We start from the raw sequence: 24,665 nt of genomic DNA on the forward strand, positions 1-24,665 counted from the left end.
TATCGGAGCATACACCAAGCACTAAGTAGCCGAATTCCGGCTCCTGGAACTGAGCCTGCGGGGACTGCTTCTTGGAGCTTACACTTATAGGAGCTTACACCGAGCACGGAGCGGCCGAGTTCCGGCTCCCGGAACTTCCCTGGACCGGGGCTAGGAGCCCGCGGAAACTGCGTCTCGGTCCGGGTCCTGCTGAGGGCCGGTCAGGACTCACCCGTTGTTTTGGTTGCCCGGCAAGGGGAATGAAATGCTGCCATTCGCATAGGATACCAACATGGCAGAGATCTGATGTCAGCAGAAAGCAGCGGAGGAGAGAACTTCATCAATACCAGCGGTGACATAAGCAGTTGGTCTCCTGGTAGCGGGGGTGAGGCACAGTCACCCGAGTCTCCTCAATTTGTCCTCGAGCCAGAGGGGAGGAGCCGGGCCGCCGCCAGCGCCCGGAGCAGGCCCAGCGGCTCGCCAGCGTGGTGACCGCGTGACCCCAATTGGAGAGGGGGCGGAGTGGAGCCGCCACCCACACCCGCCAGGTGGGCAGACCCGCGACCCAGTGGTACATAGGCGTGGTAGGAGGGGCAGGGCAGAGCCGCCCTTCACGCTTGCAAGGTAAACAGACCTGTGACAGCCTGGCGGGTCAGGCCCAGTGGCCTGCCAGTGTGGTACACACGTCACCCCAACTGGAGTAGGGGCAGAGCAGATCCTTCTCCCACGCCCGGATCAGGCCCTGCCGGTGTGGTGGTCACGTGACCCCAATTGGAGTGGGGGCGGAGCGGAACCGCCACCCGTGCCCGCAGGGTGAGCAGACCGGTGATCAACCTGCAGATCAGGCCCAGGGGTCCGCAGGCGTGGTAGGAGGGGCAGGGCAGATCCGCCGCCTGCGCCTCCAAGGTAGGCAGACCTACAACAGACCGGCGGATCAGGCCCAGGAGCCTGCTGGCGTGGTACAAACACCACCCTAATTGGAGTAGTGACAGAGCAGAGTTGCCGCCCGTGCCAGGAACAGGCCCAGCGTCCTGCAGGCGGGGTAGTCACGACACCCCAATTGGAGTAGGGGCAAAGCAGAGCCTCCACCCGTGCCCGAAAGGTGGGCAGATCTGCGACCGACCAGTGGGACAGGCCCAGTGGCCTGCCGGTACGACAGACACGTCACCCCATTTGGAGTAGGGGCAGAGTAGAGACGCCGCCCGCGCCTGCAGGGTAGGCAAACCTGCAACCGACCGGCGGATCAGGCCCGGTGGCCTGCCGGCGTGGTACACTCGTCACCCCAATTGGAGTAGGGGCAGAACAGAGCCGCCGCCAGCTCCCAGAACAGGCCCAGTGACCTGCCGGCGTGGTAGCCACAACACCCCAATTGGAATAAGGAGAGAGCAGAGCCGCCGCCCGCACCTGCAGGAAAGATACGCAAGCAGTATGAAAAGACAAGGAAAGAAAGGACCACAAGCAATGCAGGTCAACGCAACTTTAGAAGAGGTAACAGCTGCAGCAGATGGAATGTCAGATAAAGAATTCAGGATATACATGCTTCAGATGATCTGGAGTATCAAGGAAGACATTAAACAGCAAAATCAGACAATGAAAGATCACTTCGACAACGAATTACGCAAACAAATCCAGGAAGCAAAGGATCAACTATACAGGGAGATAGAGGTTATAATAAACAAGCAATCAGAAATCCTAGAAATGCAGGAAGCAATAAACCAACTTAAAAACTCAATGGAGAATACTACCAACAGAGTAGAACACTTAGAAGATAGAACATCAGACAATGAAGACAAAGTATTTCAACTGGAAAAGAACATAGACAGCTCAGCAAGACTGTTAAGAAACCATGAGCAGAACATCCAAGAAATATGGGATAACATTAAGAGACCAAACTTAAGAGTCATTGGGATACAGGAAGGTACAGAGCTCCAAACCAAAGGAATGAGCTGTCTATTCAATGAAATAATACAAGAAAACTTCCCAGACTTGAAGAATGAGACAGAATCCCAAATCCTAGAAGTCTACAGGACGCCAAATGTGCAAAATCATAAGAGATCCACACCTAGACACATTAAAATGAAGATGCCCAACATACAGAATAAGGAGAGAATTTTAAAAGCTACAAGAGAAAGGAAGCAGATTACATTTAGGGGTAAGCCAATCAGGATAACAGCTGATCTTTCAACACAGACTCTGAAAGCTAGAAGATCCTGGAATAACATATTTCAAACACTGAAAGAAAATGGGTTCCAACCAAGAATTGTGTATCCAGCGAAATTAAGCTTCAGGATGGAGGATGAAATTAAAACCTTCCACGATAAACAAAAGTTTAAAGAATTCGCAGCTAGAAAACCATCTCTTCAAAACATCCTCGCCAAAGCATTACAGGAAGAGGAAATGGAAAATAACAATGAAAACCAACAGTGGGAGGTAGGACAGTATGGGGGGGGGAATAATCAAAGAGGAAAACAAACCATGTTTAGTAACAGAAATAAACAAATATGGCTGGAAGAACAACCCATATCTCAATAATAACCCTAAATGTTAATGGCTTAAACTCACCAATTAAGAGACACAGGCTAGTAGAATGGATCACAAAACAAGACCCAACAATATGCTGCCTACAGGAGACGCATTTGATAGGAAAAGACATACATAGGCTGAAGGTGAAAGGTTGGGAAAAATCATATCACTCATATGGACTTCGGAAACAAGCAGGCGTGTCCATACTCATATCAAATAAAATAGATTTCAAGCCAAAGTTAATCAAAAGAGATAAAGAGGGACACTACATACTGCTTAAGGGAACCATACACCAACAAGACATAACAATCATAAATATTTATGCCCCAAACAATGGTGCAGCTATGTTCGTCAAACAAACTCTTCTCAAGTTCAAGAGTCTAATAGACCACCACACCATAATCATGGGAGACTTCAACACACCTCTCTCGCCACTGGACAGATCTTCCAAACAAAAGTTGAATAAGGAAACTATAGAACTCAATAACACTATTAATAACCCAGACCTAATTGACATATATAGAGTATACCACCCAACATCAAGCAGTTACACTTTTTTCTCAGCAGCACATGGATCCTTCTCAAAAATAGATCATATATTATGTCACAGGGCAACTCTTAGACAATATAAAGGAGTAGAGATAATACCATGCATCTTATCTGATCATAATGGAATGAAACTGAAAATCAACGATAAAAGAAGGAAGGAAAAAGCATACATCACTTGGAGAATGAACAATAGGTTACTGAATGATCAATGGGTTATAGAAGACATCAAGAAGGAAATTAAAAAATTCTTAGAGATAAATGAAAACACAGACACAACATATCGGAATCTATGGGACACATTGAAAGCAGTTCTAAGAGGAAAATTCATTGCTTGGAGTTCATTCCTTAAAAAAAGAAAAAACCAACAAATAAATGATCTCATACTTCATCTCAAAATCCTTGAAAAAGAAGAGCAAAACAACAGCAAAAGAAGTAGAAGGCAAGAAATAATTAAAATCAGAGCTGAAATTAATGAAATCGAAACAAAAGAAACAATTGAAAAAATTGACAAAACTAAAAGTTGGTTCTTTGAAAAAATAAACAAAATCGACAGACCCTTAGCGATGCTAGCGAAGAGAAGAAGAGAGAGAACTCAAATTACTAGCATACGGGATGAAAAAGGCAATATCACAACAGACACTTCAGAAATACAGAAGATAATCAAAAACTATTTTGAATCCTTATACTCCAATAAATTAGAAGATAGTGAAGGCATAGATAAATTTCTTAAGTCATATGATCTGCCCAGATTGAGTCAGGAGGATATAGAAAACCTAAACAGACCAATATCAATTGAGGAAATAGAAGAAACCATAAAAAGACTACCAACTAAGAAAAGCCCAGGTCCGGATGGGTATACAGCAGAATTTTACGAAACCTTTAAAGAAGAACTAATACCAATACTTTTCAAGCTACTTCAGGAAATAGAAAAGGAGGGAGAACTTCCAAATTCATTCTATGAGGCCAACATCACCCTGATACCTAAACCAGACAAAGACACTTCAAAGAAAGAAAACTACAGACCAATATCTCTAATGAACCTAGATGCAAAAATCCTCAATAAAATTCTGGCGAATCGGATACAAAAACATATCAAAAAAATTGTACACCATGATCAAGTAGGATTCATCCCTGGGATGCAAGGCTGGTTCAATATACGGAAATCAATAAATGTTATTCACCACATCAATAGACTTAAAAATAAGAACCATATGATCATCTCGATAGATGCGGAAAAAGCATTTGACAAAGTACAGCATCCCTTTATGTTCAAAACTCTAGAAAAACTAGGGATAACAGGAACATACCTCAATATTGTAAAAGCAATCTATGCTAAGCCTCAGGCTAGCATCATTCTGAATGGAGAAAAACTGAAGGCATTCCCTCTAAAATCTGGAACAAGACAGGGATGCCCTCTCTCTCCACTTCTCTTCAACATAGTTCTCGAAACACTGGCCAGAGCAATTAGACAGACGAAAGAAATTAAAGGCATAAAAATAGGAAAAGAAGAACTTAAATTATCAGTATTTGCGGATGATATGATAATATATCTAACAGACCCAAAAGGGTCTACAAAGAAACTGCTAGAGTTAATAAATGAATTCAGCAAAGTGGCAGGATATAAAATCAACACGCATAAATCAAAGGCATTTCTGTATATCAGCGACAAAACTTCTGAAACGGAAATGAGGAAAAACACCGCATTCACAATATCCTCAAAAAAAAATAAAATACTTGGGAATCAACCTAACAAAAGAGGTGAAAGATTTATACAATGAAAACTGCAGAACCCCAAAGAGAGAAATAGAAGAAGATCTTAGAAGATGGAAAAATATACCCTGTTCATGGATAGGCAGAACTAACATCATCAAAATGGCGATATTACCAAAAGTTCTCTATAGGTTTAATGCAATGCCAATCAAAATCCCAAAGGCATTTCTTGTAGAAATAGAGAAAGCAATCATGAAACTCATATGGAAAAATAAAAGACCCAGAATAGCAAAAACAATGCTAAGCAAGAAGTGTGAATCAGGCGGTATAGCGATACCAGGCTTCAAACTATACTACAGAGCAATAGTAACAAAAACAGCATGGTACTGGTACCAAAACAGGCGGGTGGACCAATGGTACAGAATAGAGGACACAGAAACCAATCCACAAAACTACAACTATCTTATATTTGATAAAGGGGCTAAAAGCATGCAATGGAGGAAGGATAGCATCTTCAACAAATGGTGCTGGGAAAACTGGAAATCCATATGCAACAAAATGAAACTGAATCCCTTTCTCTCGCCATGCACAAAAGTGAATTCAAAATGGATCAAGGAGCTTGATATCAAATCAGAGACGCGCCGTCTGATAGAAGAAAAAGTTGGCTACGATCTACAGTCGGTGGGGTCGGGCTCCAAATTCCTCAATAGGACACCCATAGCACAAAAGTTAATAACTAGAATCAACAAATGGGACTTACTCAAGCTAAAAAGTTTTTTCTCAGCAAAAGAAACAATAAGAGAGGTAAATAGGGAGCCTACACCCTGGGAACAAATCTTTACTCCTCACACTTCAGATAGAGCCCTAATATCCAGAGTATACAAAGAACTCAAAAAATTAGACAATAAGAGAACAAACAACCCAATCAACAAATGGGCCAAGGACCTGAACAGACACTTCTCAGAGGAGGACATACAGTCAATCAACAAGTACATGAAAAAATGCTCAACATCTCTAGCTGTCAGAGAAATGCAAATCAAAACCACCCTAAGATACCATCTCACTCCAGTAAGATTGGCAGCCATTAGGAAGTCAAACAACAACAAGTGCTGGCGAGGATGTGGGGAAAAGGGTACACTTGTACATTGCTGGTGGGACTGCAGATTGGTGCAGCCAATTTGGAAAGCAGTATGGAGATTTCTTGGAAAGCTGGGAATGGAGCCACCATTTGACCCAGCTATTCCCCTTCTTGGTCTATTCCCTAAAGACCTAAAAAGAGCATGCTACAGGGACACTGCTACATCGATGTTCATAGCAGCACAGTTCACAATAGCAAGACTGTGGAACCAACCTAGATGCCCTTCAATAGACGAATGGATAAAAAAAATGTGGCATTTATACACAATGGAGTATTACTCTGCATTAAAAAATGACAAAATCATAGAATTTACAGGGAAATGGATGGCATTAGAGCAGATTATGCTAAGTGAAGCTAGCCAATCCCTAAAAAACAAATGCCAAATGTCTTCTTTGATATAAGGAGAGTAACTAAGAACAGAGTAGGGACGAAGAGCAGGAGAAGAAGATTAACATTTAACAGGGATGAGAGGTGGGAGGGAAAGGGAGAGAGAAGGGAAATTGCATGGAAATGGAAGGAGACCCTCAGGGTTATACAGTGGAGGAGGTAGAGAGAGAGGAGGGGAGGGGAGGGGAGAGGTGGGGAGGGGGGAGGGTGGAGGATGGGAAAGGCAGCGGAGCACAACAGACACTAGTATGGCAATTTGTAAATCAATGGATGTGTAACTGATGTGATCCTGCAATCCTTGTATGGGGGGAAGGTGGGAGTTCATAACCCACTTGAATCAAAGTGTGGAATATGATATGTCAAGAAATTTGTAATGTTTTGAACAACCCACAATAAAAAATTAAAAAAAAAAAGAATTTCCAATTTTCCTAGCACTGTTTGTTGAAGAAGCTATCTTTTCTCCAATATATGTGTTTGGCACCTTTGTCTAATATGAGATAACTGTGATTATGTGGGTTTATTTCTGTGTCCTCTACTCTGTACCATTGGTCTATAGGTCTATTTTGGTGCCAATACCATGCTGTTTTTGTTTCTATTGCTGTGTAGTGTAATTTAAGGTCTGGTATAGTTATGCTACTGCTTCACTCTTCCTGCTAAGGATTACTTTAGCTGTTCTGGGTCTCTTACTTTTCCAGATGAATTTCATGACAGCTTTTTGTATTTCTATGAGGAATACCATTGAGATTTTGATTGGAATTGCATTAAATCTATATAGTGCTTTTGATAGTATGGTCATTTTAACAATGTTAATTCTTCTGTCCAAGAACAAGGGAGATCTTTCTATTTCCTAAGGTCTTCTTTGATTTCTTTCCTTAGCATTCTGTAGTTTTCATTGTAGAGGTCTTTCACATCTTTCATTAAGTTGATTCCCAAGTATTTTATTTTTTTGAGGCTATTGTAAATGTGGTGGTTTTCCTAGTTTCTCTTTCTATTTGTCACTGATGTACAGAAATGACTTTGATTTATATGTGTTGATTTTATTTCCTGCTACTTTGCTGAATTCATTTACGATTTCTAGAAGTTTTATGTCTCCCAGATATAGAATCCTATCATCGGCAAATAGTGCTCATTTGAGTTCTTCTTTTCCTATCTGTATCCTTTTAATTTCTTTCGTCTTTGTAATTGCTCTGGACAATGTTTCAAGAATTATGTTAAATAGAAGTGGTGAAAGATGTGATGTTAAGATGTGTTCCTGTTATCCATAATTTTCCTAGTGTTTTGAACATGAAGGGGTGCTGTATTTTGTTGAAATGCTTTTCCTGTATCTATTGAGATAATCATATGATTCTTATCTTTAAGTCTATTAATGAGATGAATTACATTTATTGATCCCTGGGATGAACCCCACCTGATTGTGGTGCACTATTTTTTAATATGTTTTTGTATTCTATCCGCCAGAATTTTATTGAGAATTTTTGCATCTATGGTTATTAGAGATATTGATCTGAAGTTTTCTTTCTCTGATGTGTCTTTGGTTCTGGAATCGGGGTGATATTGGCCTCATAGAATGAATTTATTTCACAAAATAATTTGATGAATATTGGTATTAGTTCTTCTTTAGAGGTCTTGTAGAACTCAGCTGTATATTCATCAGTCCTGGGCTTTTCTTGGTTGGTAGGCTTCTGATGGCATCCTCTATTTCACTGTTTGAAATTGATCTATTTAAATTGTGTATATCATCCTGATTCAATTTGGGCAAATTATATGACTCTAGAAATTTGTTGATGCCTTCCATAATTTCTATTTTGTTGGAATACAAGTCTTCAAAACAATTTTTTTCTGTATTTCTGTAGTGTCTCTTGTGATATTTCCTTTTTAATCACATGTTAGTAATTTGAGTTTTCTCTCTCCTTCTCTTCATTAGCATGGCAAAGGATTTGTTAATTTTATTTATTTTTTCAAAGAGTCAACTGTATTTGTCAATTTTTTCAGTTATTTCTTTTGTTTCAATTTCATTGATTTCAGCTCTGATTTTAATTATTTCCTGTCTTTTACTGCTTTTGGTGTTGATTTGTTCTTCTTTTTTAGGGCTTTGAGATGTATTGTTAGGTCATTTATTTGTTGACTTTTTCTTCTTTTAAAGAATGAACATTCTTATTAGTACTTTTTCATAGTGTCCAGAGATTTTGATGTGTTGGATTAGTGTTCTCATTCACCTCTAAGAATTTTTTAATCTACTCCTTGATATCTTTTGCAACCCATTGTTCATAGATTAGAATATTATTTAGTCTCCAGGTGTTGGAGTAGCTTTTATTTTTTATTTTATCACTGACTTCTAATTTCATTCCATTATGATTTGATAGTATCTCTACTTTTTTTGTATTTGCTTAGAGTTGCTTTGTGGCATAATATATGATCTATTTTAGGGGCTGGGATTGTGGCTCAGTGGTAGAGTGCTGGCCTAGCATGCATGAGGCACTGGGTTCAATCTTCAGCACCATATAAATATAAAATAAAGACATTGTGCCAACCTAAAACTAAAAAATAAATATTTAAAAAATACATGATCTATTTTAGAGAATGATACATGTGTTGCTGAGAAGAAAGTGTATTCACTTGTTGAAGGATGAAATATTCCATATATATATCAGGTAAGTTTAAGTTACTGATTATATTATTGAGTTTTATAGTTTCTTTGTTCAGCTTTTGTTTGGAAGATCTATCCAGTGGTGAAAGAGTTAAAGTCCCCAGAGTTTTTGTGTTGTGGTCTATTTGACTCTTGAACTTGAGTTTATTTGATGAATGCAGATGTTCCATTGTTTGGGGCATATATATTTATAATTATTATGTCTTGTTGGCATATGATTCTCTTGAGCAGTATGAAGTGTCCTTCTTTATCCTTTTTGATAACTTTGGCTTGAAGTCTACTTTGTTTGATATGAGGATGGAAACCCCTGCTTGCTTCTGCAGTCAATGTGAGTTGTATGATTTTTCCAAACCTTTCACCTTCAGTCTGTGAATATCTTTTCCTATGAGATGAGTATCCTGGAGGCAGCATATTTTTGGGTCTTCTTTTCTTAAAAAATTATTTTTTAGTCATGGGTCGACACAATAACTTTATTTTATTTTTACGTGGTGATGAGGATAGAACCCAGTGCCTCATGCATGCTAGGCAAGCACTCTACCTCTGAGCCACCACCCCAGCCCCAGATCTTCTTTTTAAATCCAATCTGCCAGCCTATGTCTTTTTTTAAATTTAAATTTAAATTTTATTGTTTAGTTATCAATGGACTTTTATTTTTTAATTTTTATTTGGTGCTGATAATCAAACCCAGTGCCTCACACATGCTAGGCAAGTGCTCCACCATTGAGACACAACCCCACCCCAGCTATGTCTTTTGATTGGTGAGTTTAGGTCATTAACATTCAGGGTTATTATTGAGACATGATTTGTATTCCCACCCATTTTTGTTTATTTTTGGTATTTAACTTGACTTGGTTTCTCCTTTGATTCGTTTTTTTCTTTAGTTTAATACTTCCCTCTGCTGATTTTCATTGTTGTTTTTCATTTCCTCTTCATGGAATATTTTGCCAAGGATGTTCTGTAGTGCAAGCTTTCTAGTTGTAAATTCTTTTAACTTTTGTTTTTCATGGAAGGTTTTTATTTCATCATCAAATCTAGAGCTTAATTTTGCTGGATATAAGATTCTTGGTTGGCATCCATTTTCTTTCAGAGCTTGGTATATGTTGTTCCAGGGTCTCCTGGCTTTGAGGGTTTGGATTGAAAAATCTGCTGAGATATGAAATAGTCTTCCCCAATATCTGATTCCTCTCTCTTGTGGCCTTTAAGAGTCTATACTTATTCTGTATGCTAGGCATTTTCATTATAATGTGCCTTGGTGTATATCTGTTGTAATTTTGCACATTTGGTGTTCTATAAGCCTCTTGTACTTGATTTTTCCAATTCATTTTTCATGTTTTGAAAATTTTCTGATATTAATCATTGAAGAGATTGTGCATTCCTTTGGTTTGATACTCTGTGCCTTCCTCTATCCCAATAACTCTTAGATTTGATCTTTTGACGCTATACCATAATTCTTGGATGTTCTGATCATGGTTTCTTACCATCTTCACTGTGTGATCAACTTTATTTTCCAGATTGTATACTTTGTCTTCATTATCTGATGTTCTGTCTTCCAAGTGATCTAGTCTGTTGGTAATGCTTTCTATTGAGTTTTTTTAATTTGGTCTATTGTTTTCTTCATTTCAAGGATTTCTGATTTTTTTTTTCAAAATCTCCCTCTCTCTCTTGAAGTAATCTTTTGCTACCTGGATTTGCTCCCTTATCTCTTTATTGGTGTCATCAATGGTTGCCTGTAGTTGCTATCTTACCTCTTTGTTGGAGTGATCAATTTTTGCCTGTATTTGCTCATTTAGATCATTCTTTAATTCACAGATCATTTTAATTATGAACATTCTAACCTTCTTCCTTGGCATTTCATCAACTGCGCTGTCCATGGGTTCTGTTATTGTAGTATCCTGGTTTGTATGGGGCACTTTCCTCCCTTGTTTTTTCATGTTGTCTATGTGTCTTCCTTTCTTGCAGTGTGGATCTGAGGAATTACAGTTTCTACCCTGTAATCTTGTTGTATCTGTGCAGATTTATCTGTGTCTCACCTTAGTGTTGGGCTTCTAGACCCTCTGGTGTCCCACGATGGATGCTACTGCAACTAAAGGTGGTGGCAGCAATAGCGGAGGTAACTTGAGATAGCAGTGGAGGTGTCCCAAGATGGATGCAAGGTCTTTCAGAGATGGGGCTGAAAGGGTGGGCCTTACACTGGCTTTGGGATGCTTGCTCTTAGATGCAGATACTTCTAGTGCCTGTCTGTTGTCCCAAGGTAAAGGCTACTGTGTGGGGTAGGTTAGTGACTGCAATGATCCAAGATGGAAGTGGGTTAGGCCCAGGCTCCCAGGTGGTGGTGGGGACTCAGCCTACCCTGGGCATAGGCTTCCATGCAAGTCAGAGGAGGCATATCTGGGCCTGAGCTCCTCCAGGTGTCTGCTAGTTGGCAGAGGCAGTCCTGAGCTGGGCCGAGCTCCAGCAGTGTCTTCTAGTTGGTGGAGGTGGATCTGGGCTGGGGCCTGAGTTCTGGCAGGGGTTTGCTGGTGGCAGGATGAACCTGGGCCTACCTTGGGCCTGGGATCCCATGCAGGTAGGCAGAGGCCAATCAGTAACTGAAATTTCTAAAGCATTTTTTATTCTTTTCTTTCTTCTCCCTTAATAAATACTAAGTCACAGCAAAATACACTAACAGCATCATTTATCACACTGTTCTGAAATACCTTATAACCTGCTTATTGGCTCTTCAAACTGGTGGAGCTATTTAACTGATCCAAAAACAAAACAAAAAAAACAAACAAAAAAACCCTTGTATTTGCTCATGATACAACTGATTTGGTCTGCACTCAAATTAGTCTCAAGGAAGTAGATGTAAATCTAAAGTCCACCACCCTTGCAGAATCATTAATACTACTTTACCTGAATGAATGAAAACACAAAAGACAAGCTTTTACATTGAACTCTCTAATATTCCCAGTGTGAGAGGATTTGGAATGGCTAAAAGAATTTTTAAGACCTAACAGTGCACTTACACAGAAGTACTAGGTACTTCTGGTGAAATTGTGAGGATTGCCCCAGTACAAGCTTCTTTCAATTTGCTCATCAAATCTAAATCAGTTCCATCAATAAAAACAAATTTCAGAATGTTTCATAACAAAGTGTAACTCTCATAAATCAGGTTGTGACTCACTATAGAAGTTCTAAAGCAAATAGAAAACAAAGTCAAATAAGAGGTAAGCTCATGGTTTAAAGCTTGTAAGAAAAGAAAATAACATAAAATGAGAACTACATGGTGAATAGCTTGGGTCCAACATGCAATGATACTGTCACTACTGTTTTATCAACATGACAACTGAATCAATTTCTATGCTGAGAAAATAAACATGCATTACTACCATTTTTCTAATAAATCCACACACATTTTATATAAATTCACACTCATAGTAAATACTGTTTTTACATTAAATTGTTGTCTTCTGACAACAATTTTTCATTGAATCACAAACAATAAATTAACTCACTGTTATATACTTTAAATTGCTGGAAAAAAGTATTTTAGATATTAACATAGTGAAATATAGTAATATACAAAAACATGTCAATAAAAATTGGATGAATAGGGAGGGGAGGGGAAGGGGTATGGGAGCAGGAAAGATGGTGAAATGAGATGAACATCATTACCCTATATACATGTATTACTGCACATAGAGTGCGACGCTACATCATGTACAGAGAAATGAAAAGTTGTGCTGCAATTGTGTACAATGAATCAAAATGCATTGTGCTATAATATATAACTAATTAAAATAAATGGACAAATTTAAAAAAGAAAAAGAAAAAAATTGGATGAATGATGTTTAAAGTAATAATGTTTTATAACTAAGCAGTGCAGACATGGGGGGGTTAAGTCATAGCAATAGGCCTGTGGGTGTGTCAAAAACTAATTGCTCAGTCTTACAACTGAGACCACTGTTAGCACTGGATGTCCTGGAAACTTCTCTTCTCTTAATAGGCTGCATTGGCCAAGTGCATGTTCTTAGTCTTCTGGAGGATGGTGACCTTAGGAGGAGATGATCCCATATTACAATGGTAGTCCATTAGCTGTTCTGAGTATTTCATACCCATTGCTGGCTTCATAATTTCAAGTTTTTCAATAAAGCCACATTTTCTCTTTCAAACTTTTGTTGCTGCTTCTGGCATTGAGAGCACTATAACATAACTTAGAAGGATGATCAATGGGGATTGTACTTTTGCTTTCTGATTTTTCAGCCTGCCTTGACAGTTCTTTCAAAAGTCTCTGATTTTCCTGATCAATCTGTCTCACCTCTTCTCTTGTGAAAGAGTAGTTTTTCCTAGGTACTACTGAGGGTTGATCAAAATGAAGTTTTTGTGGTCCCTTTTTATTTAATTGCAGAAAAGATTTTAAAAGATGATTCAGGTTCATTGTGACATGCAAGACATTGTGGTCTAAATCACAATTGAACACTGATGACTTTGGGACAACAGCAGGCCCATGTTTTTCTTTCACTTTCTTGGCTGCTTTCAAATACCTTGAATAATTTTTTAAAACCTCAACATCTTCATCTGCCTCTTGACTCACATTTTCTTGCCTTTTAGCTTTGACTTTTTGGTCATTTGGTGTATTCAACTCAAAAGATGGAACAGGGCTGATATCTGGAGTTGATAAAGGAGTTATCAGAGACATCATCTGAACAGTCTGGACTTCAAGAGGAGGAAGGCAAAGACAAAGAAGAAGAGGGAGAGGAACTAACCTTGACATTCTTTTTACTCATGTTTGTATTTGGAGTTATTAGATGGTTTAGCTGACTTGGACCTCTTATGATGTTTGTGTCCATCATCACTGTTTTCCTGTTCATCTGTATAGTAATTCTCCTCACCTTCTTTTACAGTTTTTGGAATTCTATTTGGAATGGGCAAGTGTGTTTTAGTTCCTGTTGCAGCATACATAATGTTTTTTTGGATCCTGAAGAAATGGTTTGCATAATACGATTCTCTACAAGGTGTTCATCTAGAGAAATTTTTGCTTTTTTTTTTTTTTCATTTTCCTTCTCAGTAAGATAATATTCTCTCTTTTTTTGTACTCCAAATTTCAAATTTCTCTTTTCTATATCCTTATTTATTCTCTCTTCAGGGTTATCACTTTACTTGTCAAAAGTAACTTACTTTCATATTTCTTTACTTTTTCAAAGTCACTGTCAAAGCAAGAATGGTCTATGTCACCTTCTGATGTATCTCTAAAGCAATCCATAATGGTAAAATATCTCCCAAGTGCTTATGGCTGTCTGTCTATTGGGAGGGAAACTGAGCCCCAATGGCAGGGAAGGTTGCAAGCATGCTGCGGTGTGGAAAGATTAGTTTTTATTATTTCTTTTTTATTCTTTTTCAGTTTGATTGCAAGGAATGCTGTTTCTATGAATAAGATTTTGAAATTTATTGAGATTTTCTTTTGGAAAAAAGAAGTCAGATTTTGTAAAGTTTCCATAGATTTTTTGGGATGAAATGTACTCTGAAGGATATAAAATGTGTTTTTTATCCCATGTTTAGTCTCATTATCATTATTAAATAAAATAATATTAGTTAAATCTTCCCATATATATTTCTTTGCTATGTATTTACTTTCTTAAACTTTGAGTATACTGGGGTACTGTCTCTATATTTGTACTACTTATGTATCAATGATATAATAGCTTTGAAATAGAGATAAATATGAATATTATGACTTTTTATTATCTCAAAATGTGTCTGAAATTTTATTCACACACTTTTCAAGGAAATGTAAAATACAGGCAAAAACATGATGATTGTTTGTCTACATGACTATGACTTCTCACAAAGTGTGTACACCTGTGATACAGTCAATGGCATCTGGACATATAACATGGTGGTCCATCAGGGGGCCCTGTAGAATTGTAGGGGTGTGAATAAGGAAAGCACACTACACACAGCGGGCCCTTCTCCTGGAGAATGACTGTAGTGAGTGACTTGGGAAGGGTCCTTGGGTTGGATTCTGTAAATGAAAACCCCTTCTCTTAGGTTAGTGTTATTTTTCTTACTGGACACAGATTAAAGAGAATGTATCTGTAAGTGTTATTGGTAGCCTTATTGCTCCAAGGAGGAGAGAACAGTCTTGAGAGGGATGCTTCTCCTAGAAATCAGAGAGGAGAAATAGAAAAGGAGAACATTGGTCCAGGCACATTGTCTGTAGGTTCATCCAGCCCTGTTTTCTTCTGAAACACAGCACATGGTTTTCTTCAATGCCCTAGTCACTTTATACCAAGCCCAGAGTCCCTGATCCTCATGTATACATTGGGAGAATAATAACAATGTTTTCCTTTTACATAGAAAGTAATAGAAGGCAGAGAAATTCAGTGATGTGCTCCAAGTCCTATAAACCAGTCCAGATCTTTTTACTCTAGTCAAGAAGCTCTATGCATGAAATCAACTGTAATGATGCCTTCTCTCAAAAATATCAGTGGCTCTATATTTCTTCTGGAAAATATGCAAGTTCGGGGCTCAGGAGCATCCAGACTTAAATCTCAGAGGCTTCAATCTTCTTGCCTTTACTTAATTCCCACCATTGCCCAAACTGTGCATTCTGTCCAGTTGAATTCTTCATCTGCCCCCTGCCTTTATTCACACCTTCCCTGACTCCTCTCTTCTTTCCCTGTTTACAACATTCATTCACCCTCTGATTTCACAAAACTCCTACTGGGAGATGTCACATTGGAGTTGAGCCTCTGTGTACAAGGCCTTCAGTCCTCATGGACATATTGAGAACTGGCATTCCATGTTTTTCATTTTCCTTCTCAGTAAGATAATATTTTCATGTGTGTTCTCTTGAGCGTTCTTCCCTGAGGGACCAGATTCAAGTCTCTGTAGCTCTCATACAAAATGTGAGAAGTTCTGTGGGAAGCATTCAAAGTTCTCTCCAGAGGGATTTTCTGGGGCACATGATTCTATCTCATAGGAGGTTAAAAATCAGTGCACTCAATCACTAAATTGCATTTACAAGCAGGTGTATTTTAATAAGTGGTGAGAGTGCTGATAAAGTAGCATGTAAACGTTGCACAGTCAATGTCAATAGGTAAGATAGTGCGGCTTCTGCTCCTGTGACCGTTAGTGTTTTTTTTCATTGAGTGTTCTCAGTAAGAACTGGTGATGCTGTTGAAGACATGCCTCAGTGCTCAGGGATCAGTAGGCATGACTGAAATATTTGAATCAGATGTTTTAGTTTGATGGTTTGTCAGTTTCCTTTTTATTTTGTTCAGAAAAAGTGCATCTCATAATTACAATCATGAAGAATTTGGATATAATAATGAGCAAGTGAAAAGAGGGAGCAGCATTTGTGGTCAATTGTGACCATATCATAGTTTTGTTTTGTTCTTTAAGTATAGGTTTTGTTTGTAATTGACACATGGTAATTGCACATATTCATGATATATTCTGTGCCATTCCAATGCATGCACACAATCTTAATGATCAGATAAATGTAATTGTCATTTCTATAACCTCAGATGTTTATCATTTCTTTGTGTGGAACATTTAAAATCCTCTTCAACAAGTTTTTGAATTGTGCAGTTAGCTGTTGTCAACTATAGTTATCATACTGGGTTTTTAAACATAATTTTATTCAAAACATGCTTTTAATCAGCATTATAAATGTTTCCTATTTTAAAAGAATACTCCAAATTTTGTAAATTTTAAAACCTATCCAGTTTCTAACATGTGGAACTCAGTACACATTTCATTTATTTATTATTATAGCCATTTGAAATGAGTTTGAGTATTTTGTCCTACAAAGTATATTTTTTAATTTTAGGAGAGTTTTTGCTATTGAAAAAACATATAATTATCATGGCTTATGTAGGCTTTGGATAATATGTCTATGGTCCAACTCAGGAATGAAGCAATTTGCCTTCTGCTGTTGCTCATGCCCTACAGATCTGCACTGAAGACACCATATACCTTCAGCTCGCTGGGATTCTCTGTCCTGCTGGCTTCCTCATCTACCTGCTGAATATCCCCTGATTTTCAGAACATCACAGAAGACACAGTGGGCTCCATCTAGTTCCATTGCCATCAGGGACCTCTGACTTGAGCAAGTGTGTCCTGCCCTGTGCCTTTTTCCTCCCACTTACCAGCCCTTCTACCCACAGCATCCAGTGACTGTGGTTGTCCTCTCCAGCTCCCTGTCCACATGTAATCTTTCTCTTATTTAAATTGTCTAAAGCCCTTGTTATTACTTGCTATTTGTTTTCCAATTGTGCTCTGTACTGGCTTCCCTTCGCTTTTATACACTATTTTTTAGAGTTTAAGTTTCCTAATATATTCCATTTATTTCTTTAAAGTTATTATTTTAACATGTGTAATGAGCTGGGGATTGTTGGGTGCATTGTGTAGATACTAAAATGCAAACAAAATCTTTGCCTCAAGGATTATACTGTTGTGGGAATGATATTTGTATAAATGTGTATATAATGTCAATTGATAAAAATGAAAAAATACATGGCAATATGTGAGCGTTGTCGAGCTAGAGAGTTTGGGGGCATAATGGGGTACTATTTTATGTAGCTTAGTGGCGAGGATCATAGTTATTTTGGGTAGTGTGCTTATGTTTCTATTGAGATTTGGTCTATACTGAATTCCTTATATTGCAGAGTTTAGAAAATGGTAGGTCCATCAGAGCTTGTTGAATAATTAATGAGTCCATGAGGTGCTTGATGAGATTGGGGAAGGAAAGAGAGAGAAAGAGTGGGAAAGAGTGGAAACTTTGAAATTGTAGCCCCAGAATGACCAAAAAGTGGGCTTGTCCTTAAATCATAATGGTCACAAGGATGAGTCTTGGATCTTTGGGGCTAAAAATTTCACATCCCAGTAAATCCCAATAGATTTGGCCAGACATTAATAAGAAGTTAATAAGCTCAAAACCAATTTTCATAGTCTAGAGGTGTTACCTGAGACAGGTGCATTTAAAATACAACCCTCCCTGAGTATTCTTGTGGAATATTGTCAAACCATCAATGTCACACAAAGTTCTATTTGTCTTGAATCCAATGAATATTTAAGTAGATTTACATAAAATTCACTATTACTGAATTACTGTAAAAAATTTGGATTAGCTTTTTCTTATTTGTCTACTTTATCACATTTTATTTTCTATAGTCTTCATTGTTATATTTACAACAATTGAATAAAGAGAAGGATATCTGTGGTAATATGGGATTAGAACCTGTGTTAGAAAATATCTATATACTTTAAGGGTATGTTTACCTTAAAACTACATAGCATACAAATTGTGATAGAAACTTGATAGCATTTTGAATTTTAAGACCAGATTTTTAAGAATTGTTCACTTTTACTTTATATTTGACAGTTTGACTAATATTGTTAATCTTAGTATTTTGCCATTCTCCAAGTGTTCCAACGTAAGTTTTTTGGAACATGGGTTCCTCTTTTCATCCTCTACCAGAATTTCCATGCTGAATGCAGTCTGCTACTCCTAGCCTCTGGACTGTGACTTTATTCTTTGATCATGTCTACAGAAACAATATAGGGCTTTTGTACTGCAATGAAAACACAAAATCAAAGCTCTGTGGTTGAATTCATCCTCTTGGGCTTCTCTGATCCTCCTAAACTCCAAGAGCAGATCTTTGGTGTTTTCTTGGTAATTTATTTGGTTACCCTGATGGGAAATGCCATCATCATAGCTGCCATCTTGCTGGACCAGACCCTCCACATCCCCATGTACCTGTTCCTGCAGAATTTATCTGTGGTGGAAGTGAGTTTCAGTGCAGCCATCATGCCTGAAATGCTAGTGGTCTTGACCACGGACAGAACTACAATTTCTTTTGCGGGTTGTTTTGCACAGATGTATTTCATTCTTCTTTTTTGGGGGACTGAGTGTTTTCTCCTGGGGGCAATGGCTTATGACCGATTTGCTGCCATCTGCCATCCTCTGACCTACCCCATGATTATGAACAAAAGGGTGTTTGTGAAATTAGTCATGTTCTCATGGGTCTCAGGGGTCATGGTGGCTACTGTGCAGACCACATGGGTATTCAGTTTTCCCTTTTGTGGCCCCAATGAAATTAATCATATATCTTGTGAAACCCCAGCAGTGCTGGAACTGGTATGTGAAGATACCTTCTTGTTTGAAATCTATGCCTTCACAGGCACCATTTTGATTGTTTTGGTTCCTTTCTTTTTGATACTCTTGTCTTACCTTCAAATTTTCTTTTCCATCCTGAAGATGCCATCAACAACTGGGAGGCAAAAGGCCTTTTCCACCTGTGCCTCTCATGTCACATCAGTCACCGTCTTCTATGGCACAGCCAGTATGACTTATTTACAGCCCAAATCCAGCTACTCATCAGCAACCAAAAAAGTGATGTCATTGGTTTACACGTTGCTCACATCCCTGCTGAATCCACTAATCTACAGCCTGCGAAACAATGGGATGAAAATGGCTTTGGTGAAATTATGGCGGAGAGTGGTGGTTTTACACAGTTTGACTTGTTGAGAAGTCACGTGAGATTTGCTCATTCCTCAAGAAAACTCTATTTGAACTTAATAAATGATGAAAACAGATTCCATTTCTTGATATTAATGTGTTCACAGTGTTGAATTCCTTGAGTTTGAAATGTATCAGGAGATTCTTCTCTTTTAATATATGGTGTTGTCATTGTTTTTAAGGGATACTAAGTTTCCTTACCACATGATACAACAGTCTAGTCATGCATTTCCCTATTATCAGCATCCAGGTCATTATCAGACTAATGTGATTAAGATGATGCTTCAATAAATATCTAGTTCAATAGGTTTCTATGTATCGATGCTTTTATTTTGATGTGGTCATTTCCTCAAAGTCATTCTGTTAGAATGAATGTTATTTACACTTTTGTGTGTGTGTGTGTGTGTGTGTGTGTGTGTGTTGGTTGAAATCCTATTGAAGGCCTTGCATATGCTAAGCATGTGCTCAATCACTGTGCCACATGCCCTGCACTTTTTAATATATTTTAATTGCTATTGTAGAGTTACTTCCTTGTATTCTTGTAACCAGTTCAAACTGACCTGAAGGCTCACTGAAATTCAGTAACAGCTATAGCCTCAAGAGACCAATCAATAGTGTGTGTGATTTTTTTTTCTGGATAGAAAACCTTTTCAATGAATCAGAAAATGAATTATTATTTTCAAGCACAAATGAGCTCTACTTCTCCCAGTGGGATATACCAAAATTGTATTTTTCTTGGTGTTTTTTACATATATTTACAGAATGATGCATATATTTTCTGGATACTCATGTGGCAATATTAAGTATTGTTTTCATTATGACCATTATTTCAGAGTACTTTGAATTTTCCTTCATAGGTCAAATTGCCCTCAAATTTATCTGTGAACAATAAATGATTTTTTACAATTTATTTTGGGAAAATAATATTATTAATGAATTATTCCTATTTTCTATGGCCCTTACATCACATGACTTACAGTGTGAACTTTTCAGGGTTAATATTTTCACAGGTGTAAAATGTGGAAGTTTCATTCTTTGATGTTTTTCTATTCTCAGAGAATAGTAAGGTACCTGTTTACCTGTATCACATGTGTTTTAACACACACCATACTATTCTCTAAGATTATTCTTTTACCCTGAAATGTTACTTAATTCCTGCTCCAGGAATGGTAATAAAGGTGTAAAAGATTATTCCATTGTTAAAAGACCATTTTTAAGTTTATCAGTACTTCTGCCAAAAGTGAAAATTAGAGGTATAAAATGAATTGGATTTGCAGTAAAATAATTTCATCTGAAGATAAACACAAGTTTGAATCACATTTGAATGCTATCCAATGTTCTTTTCAAGAGGGCATTTGATTGGCATTAGCAAATTCTTTCATTGTATTTTTGTGACCTAAAGTTTCCTCATTGTTTATATAGAGAGAGTGATCAAATACTGCCTTTGAGGAAATAAAATATTCAAATGCCCAAATCTGAGTACAATGCACTTAAAAATACATGATTTTTATTTTAATCTTTATTTTTTTTTCATTTTTTCACTCATATACTGAATTAATATGTTTATATTATGAGTGAATCAATATTTTGAGGAAAATACAGTTAACAGGAAGATCTCTTTCAGTCAGGAGATAATTTCTTCCTTTCTGATGGTTAAAGAAAACTCCATTGTGTACATATACCCCATTTTCTTTATCTGTTATCTATTGATAGACACCTAGACTGGTTCTACAATTTGGCTATTGTGAATTGTGCTGTTATAAACATGGGAAAGCATGTATCTAAAATATGCTGTCTGTAATTCTTTTGGATAGATACCAAGAAGTGGTATAGCTGGATATTACAGTAGTTACCTGTTTAGTTTTTGGAGGAACCTCCATACTGATTTCCATAGTGCCTGTACTAATTTACTTTTCCCACCAACAGTGGATAACAGTTCCTTTTTCTCACATCTTTGCAAACATTGTTATTTCTGTTGAGATGGAGTCTCAGCATAGTTTTGATTTGCATTTCCTTTATGTGTAAAGATATTGAACACTTTTCACACAATTGCCATTTATTCTTCTCTGGAGGAGCGTCTGTTAGGTTCATTTGCCAACTTACTGAATTGGTTACTTGTTTGAATGGTGTTGAGTCTTTTGAGTTCTTTATATATTCTGGATATAAATCCTTTGTCAGGAGAGTTGGCAAAGATTTTTTCCTCCCATTCTGAAGGTTTCTCTTCCTGCTGTTGTTTCCTTTGTTGTGTAACTTTTTTGTTTGGTGTCATTCCTTTTCTTGAATCTTGGCATTACTTCCTGAGCTCTAGGAGTCCTTGTTGCCTGCACCTATAGGTTAGAGTCTCTCCTATGTCCTCTTCTAGCAGTTGCATGACTTCTGGTCTTATTCCTAGGACTTTGATCCAATTTGAATTGATTTATGTAGGGTGAGAAAGAGGGATCCAGATTGAACCTTTTACATGTGGATATTGTTTTTCAAGCACCGTTTGTTATAAAGGCTTATCATTTCTTCAACATAGGTTTTGGGCAATTGTGTCAAGAATCAGATGAGTTTTTTAAAAAAGGAATACGATGAGTGAAGCTACATGGGGTTACTTGTCTCTTCTTCTATATAAATTTGACAGAAGGACTTATTTTATGTTTCTACTCTTAATACCAACCATTAATTAATTTAACATTAACTTTAATTTTCCTCCCATTGTGAAGGTTAGTTAACTAACCTTCATTAACTTGAATCTCATGCCAGTTAGTGAGATGTATTCTTGAAATCACTTTCTGCTGGTTTTGAAGTTGACATACACAAGAAAGTGAACTTTAAAATGTAAATCTGTAATAACTATCCATTTAAATATTTAAATTGGTGTTTAGTGTCCACTCATACACTTGCTTATGTTTTCTGATGAAAATTCTGCTTTGAATTGAGTCACCTCCGTCTGGCCTGGAGCTGTCAAGTCATGCCTTTTTCGCTATCTGGTATGTTTGTAACTTGCTGTTTCAGCTGGATAATTCTTGCTGTTTCTTCAGATCTCCTTAAAATGTCATCTGCTGAAGGTGGCCTTCCATGATCTGCTCTCAACTACCTATTTCCTGTTATCTCTGAAACCTGGACCTTACTCCATACCCTTTTATCTTAATTTTATTTTATGAAGCAGAATACACTTTTCTTTTCCCTAAATGTACCTTGTACTTGTTGCTGGGATAATAAACAGAGGTAGTTTCCATGTGATAGAAGGTGGGGAAGGTGAAGGCCCCATTAGCCGAGCAGGATAAAGTGCAGGTATAAGCCTGAATTTACTATTAGTATATAGTTAGTATTTATGGCACAAAAAACTGCTTTTTTTTAAAAAAAAATTCATTCTGATTGCAGACCATTTTCCTCACATCTAGAGTTTTACCTGTCCCCACCCTTAACAGTGGGAAATGGAGGAGAACAGTAGAAGAAAGAAACAGCACATAAGTTTTGATGTGGGATTTGTAGTCCTATATTTATAAGTGCCTTTTTAAATAGCATGTACAGTTTGTAGATCAAAACACTCCCTCTGGTCCTTGTAGGACACTTATATCTTGAGTCTTTCTCAAGCATTTAAATGTGATCTGTGTAATGCTGGAAGTTTCATTTGATAAGTAGACAGTGAAGTCACTGATAACAGTGACTAAAAGAATCTGTCCACCACTGTGTCCCACCTGCCTAACACAGTGCCTGAGAGAGAGTTTGTACGTATCAAATACTTTCTTCATGAATAAGAAGAGAGCAGTCTGAGTCAAGATGTTAGCTTCAAGTCTTGGTCCCTTGGAGCAGGGTCTGGCATAGTCACAGAAATAATCAAGGAGAACTGGTAGCAGAGCAGTCCTCAGGAGGAAGCCCTTCCAGTGCTTCACACCTGAGGGCTAGTGGGTGGCAGGGTTTGTTTCCTCAGCTGCCTTCCTGAGTGTCCCTGTGTTGATTCAGCCCTCTGGACATGGAAGTCTCCATCAAGAGGTTTGACCAGTCACATGCAAAGATACAGGGTATCTCTTGGGACACTGGTGTGGCCAAGTAAAGGAGATATTCCATTTCTTGTGATATGAAAAATGATGTGTTTATCATGGAGTTTCCATATCTCAGAGTTAAGAGCAAGTTCTGGGTCTTAGAGATCCTCTGATGTTTGTAATATACTCACCAAGTAATTTTTTCAAACTTCTTGAACTCCTCTTGGGAGGAACTTGTATTCCTGAGGTCGCCCAGTTCACCTTTCCATGATGGGTGATGGGGCAGCTTGAGATGAAGGGGCAGCTTGAGAATTCTCTTAGAGTTGGAAGTTGGGTTGTTGTTCATAGTTTCTAGATGACTCCTGAATTTACAGGCAATCACACATGTGAGTTCAGAAGAGCAGCAACTTTTGTGTAAAAAAATATAGATACATATTTCTTTCTCTGTTTCTTGATTTGTTGTTCCAGCTTTCATAACTTGATAGCTTTTGTTAATGATACAATTGTACATCCCAATCTGGCTTGTACGATTGTTTGGGCTGTTGCTATTTGCATTTTGGTGGTAGCTGTGTGTGTGTTTATTGATTACTGTATATCACTTACTCTTCAAAGAAGATGCTATGGGGTTAAATTCGGAGGAAAATTGCATGGCCCCATAAGTGGTTTATTGGAAAAATGGGGATCATGTGTTTTTCAGCACTTAATATCTTGGCTGCATTTTATTGTGCATCACAATTGTGAGGAAAAAGGAAACATTGAACCATTAAGAATATAACAATCATGTCTAGTGGGAAATTAGTGAAGAAAAATTCTGATTAACTCTCAACATAATCTTAGTTTAATTAATATGGAATCTTCAATATTCAGTTTATCATGACTACTTTAAACTTAATATGAATAAAATTAATTGTGTGATATTATTTAAGATTAGGTATACATGTTCTGCTTCATTAGGGATGTGTGGAATATTTGTGTCTTTTTGGGGATAGATCATTCATGCTTCTAGTCATGAACTATGTGCACTGTTTTTGGGGTTTATGATGGTTAACCTAGATCAAATTTATTTTTGTTGAGTCTTTATTACATAATAAAATTGATATAAATATTTAAATTATGCATTGGTGTTATTTGCATTCATATAGAATTGGATAAATTTGTGTTTAAAAAATTACAAAGTGAAATGAGATCACATTAATTCTAGCATGGTTTTAAGTGTGTGTATGGCTGTAGTCCTACACTGCCTACTCAATGGTTTGTGAT

At 37.7% G+C, this 24,665-nt stretch overlaps 1 protein-coding gene and 2 pseudogenes across 1 annotated transcript; 1 reads left to right on the forward strand and 2 right to left on the reverse strand.

Moving 5' to 3' along the window:
• Window positions 1–12,814: 12,814 nt before the first annotated feature.
• On the reverse strand, window positions 12,815–13,611 carry LOC124088398 (cilia- and flagella-associated protein 97-like; annotated as a pseudogene).
• Window positions 13,612–13,630: 19 nt separating this feature from the next.
• On the reverse strand, window positions 13,631–14,175 carry LOC124088399 (cilia- and flagella-associated protein 97-like; annotated as a pseudogene).
• A 4,089-nt stretch (window positions 14,176–18,264) lies between these two features.
• Window positions 18,265–19,446, forward strand: LOC124088400 (olfactory receptor 10A3-like). Its single transcript, XM_046437947.2, has one exon. It carries the CDS (start codon window positions 18,496–18,498, stop codon window positions 19,444–19,446), a length of 951 nt encoding a protein of 316 aa, XP_046293903.1. The 5' UTR covers window positions 18,265–18,495.
• Window positions 19,447–24,665: the final 5,219 nt, after the last annotated feature.

Source organism: Marmota monax, unplaced genomic scaffold (genome assembly GCF_021218885.2).
Source record: "Marmota monax isolate L192 unplaced genomic scaffold, Marmota_monax_Labrador192_F-V1.1 WCK01_AAM20220418_F8-fsc00061, whole genome shotgun sequence".
In the NCBI taxonomy this organism is placed as follows: domain Eukaryota; kingdom Metazoa; phylum Chordata; class Mammalia; order Rodentia; family Sciuridae; genus Marmota; species Marmota monax.

Coding starts and splice junctions, on each gene's coding strand:
- LOC124088400 (XM_046437947.2), top strand. CDS start 18,496: ATGAAAACACAAAATCAAAGCTCTGTGGTTGAATTCATCCTCTTGGGC.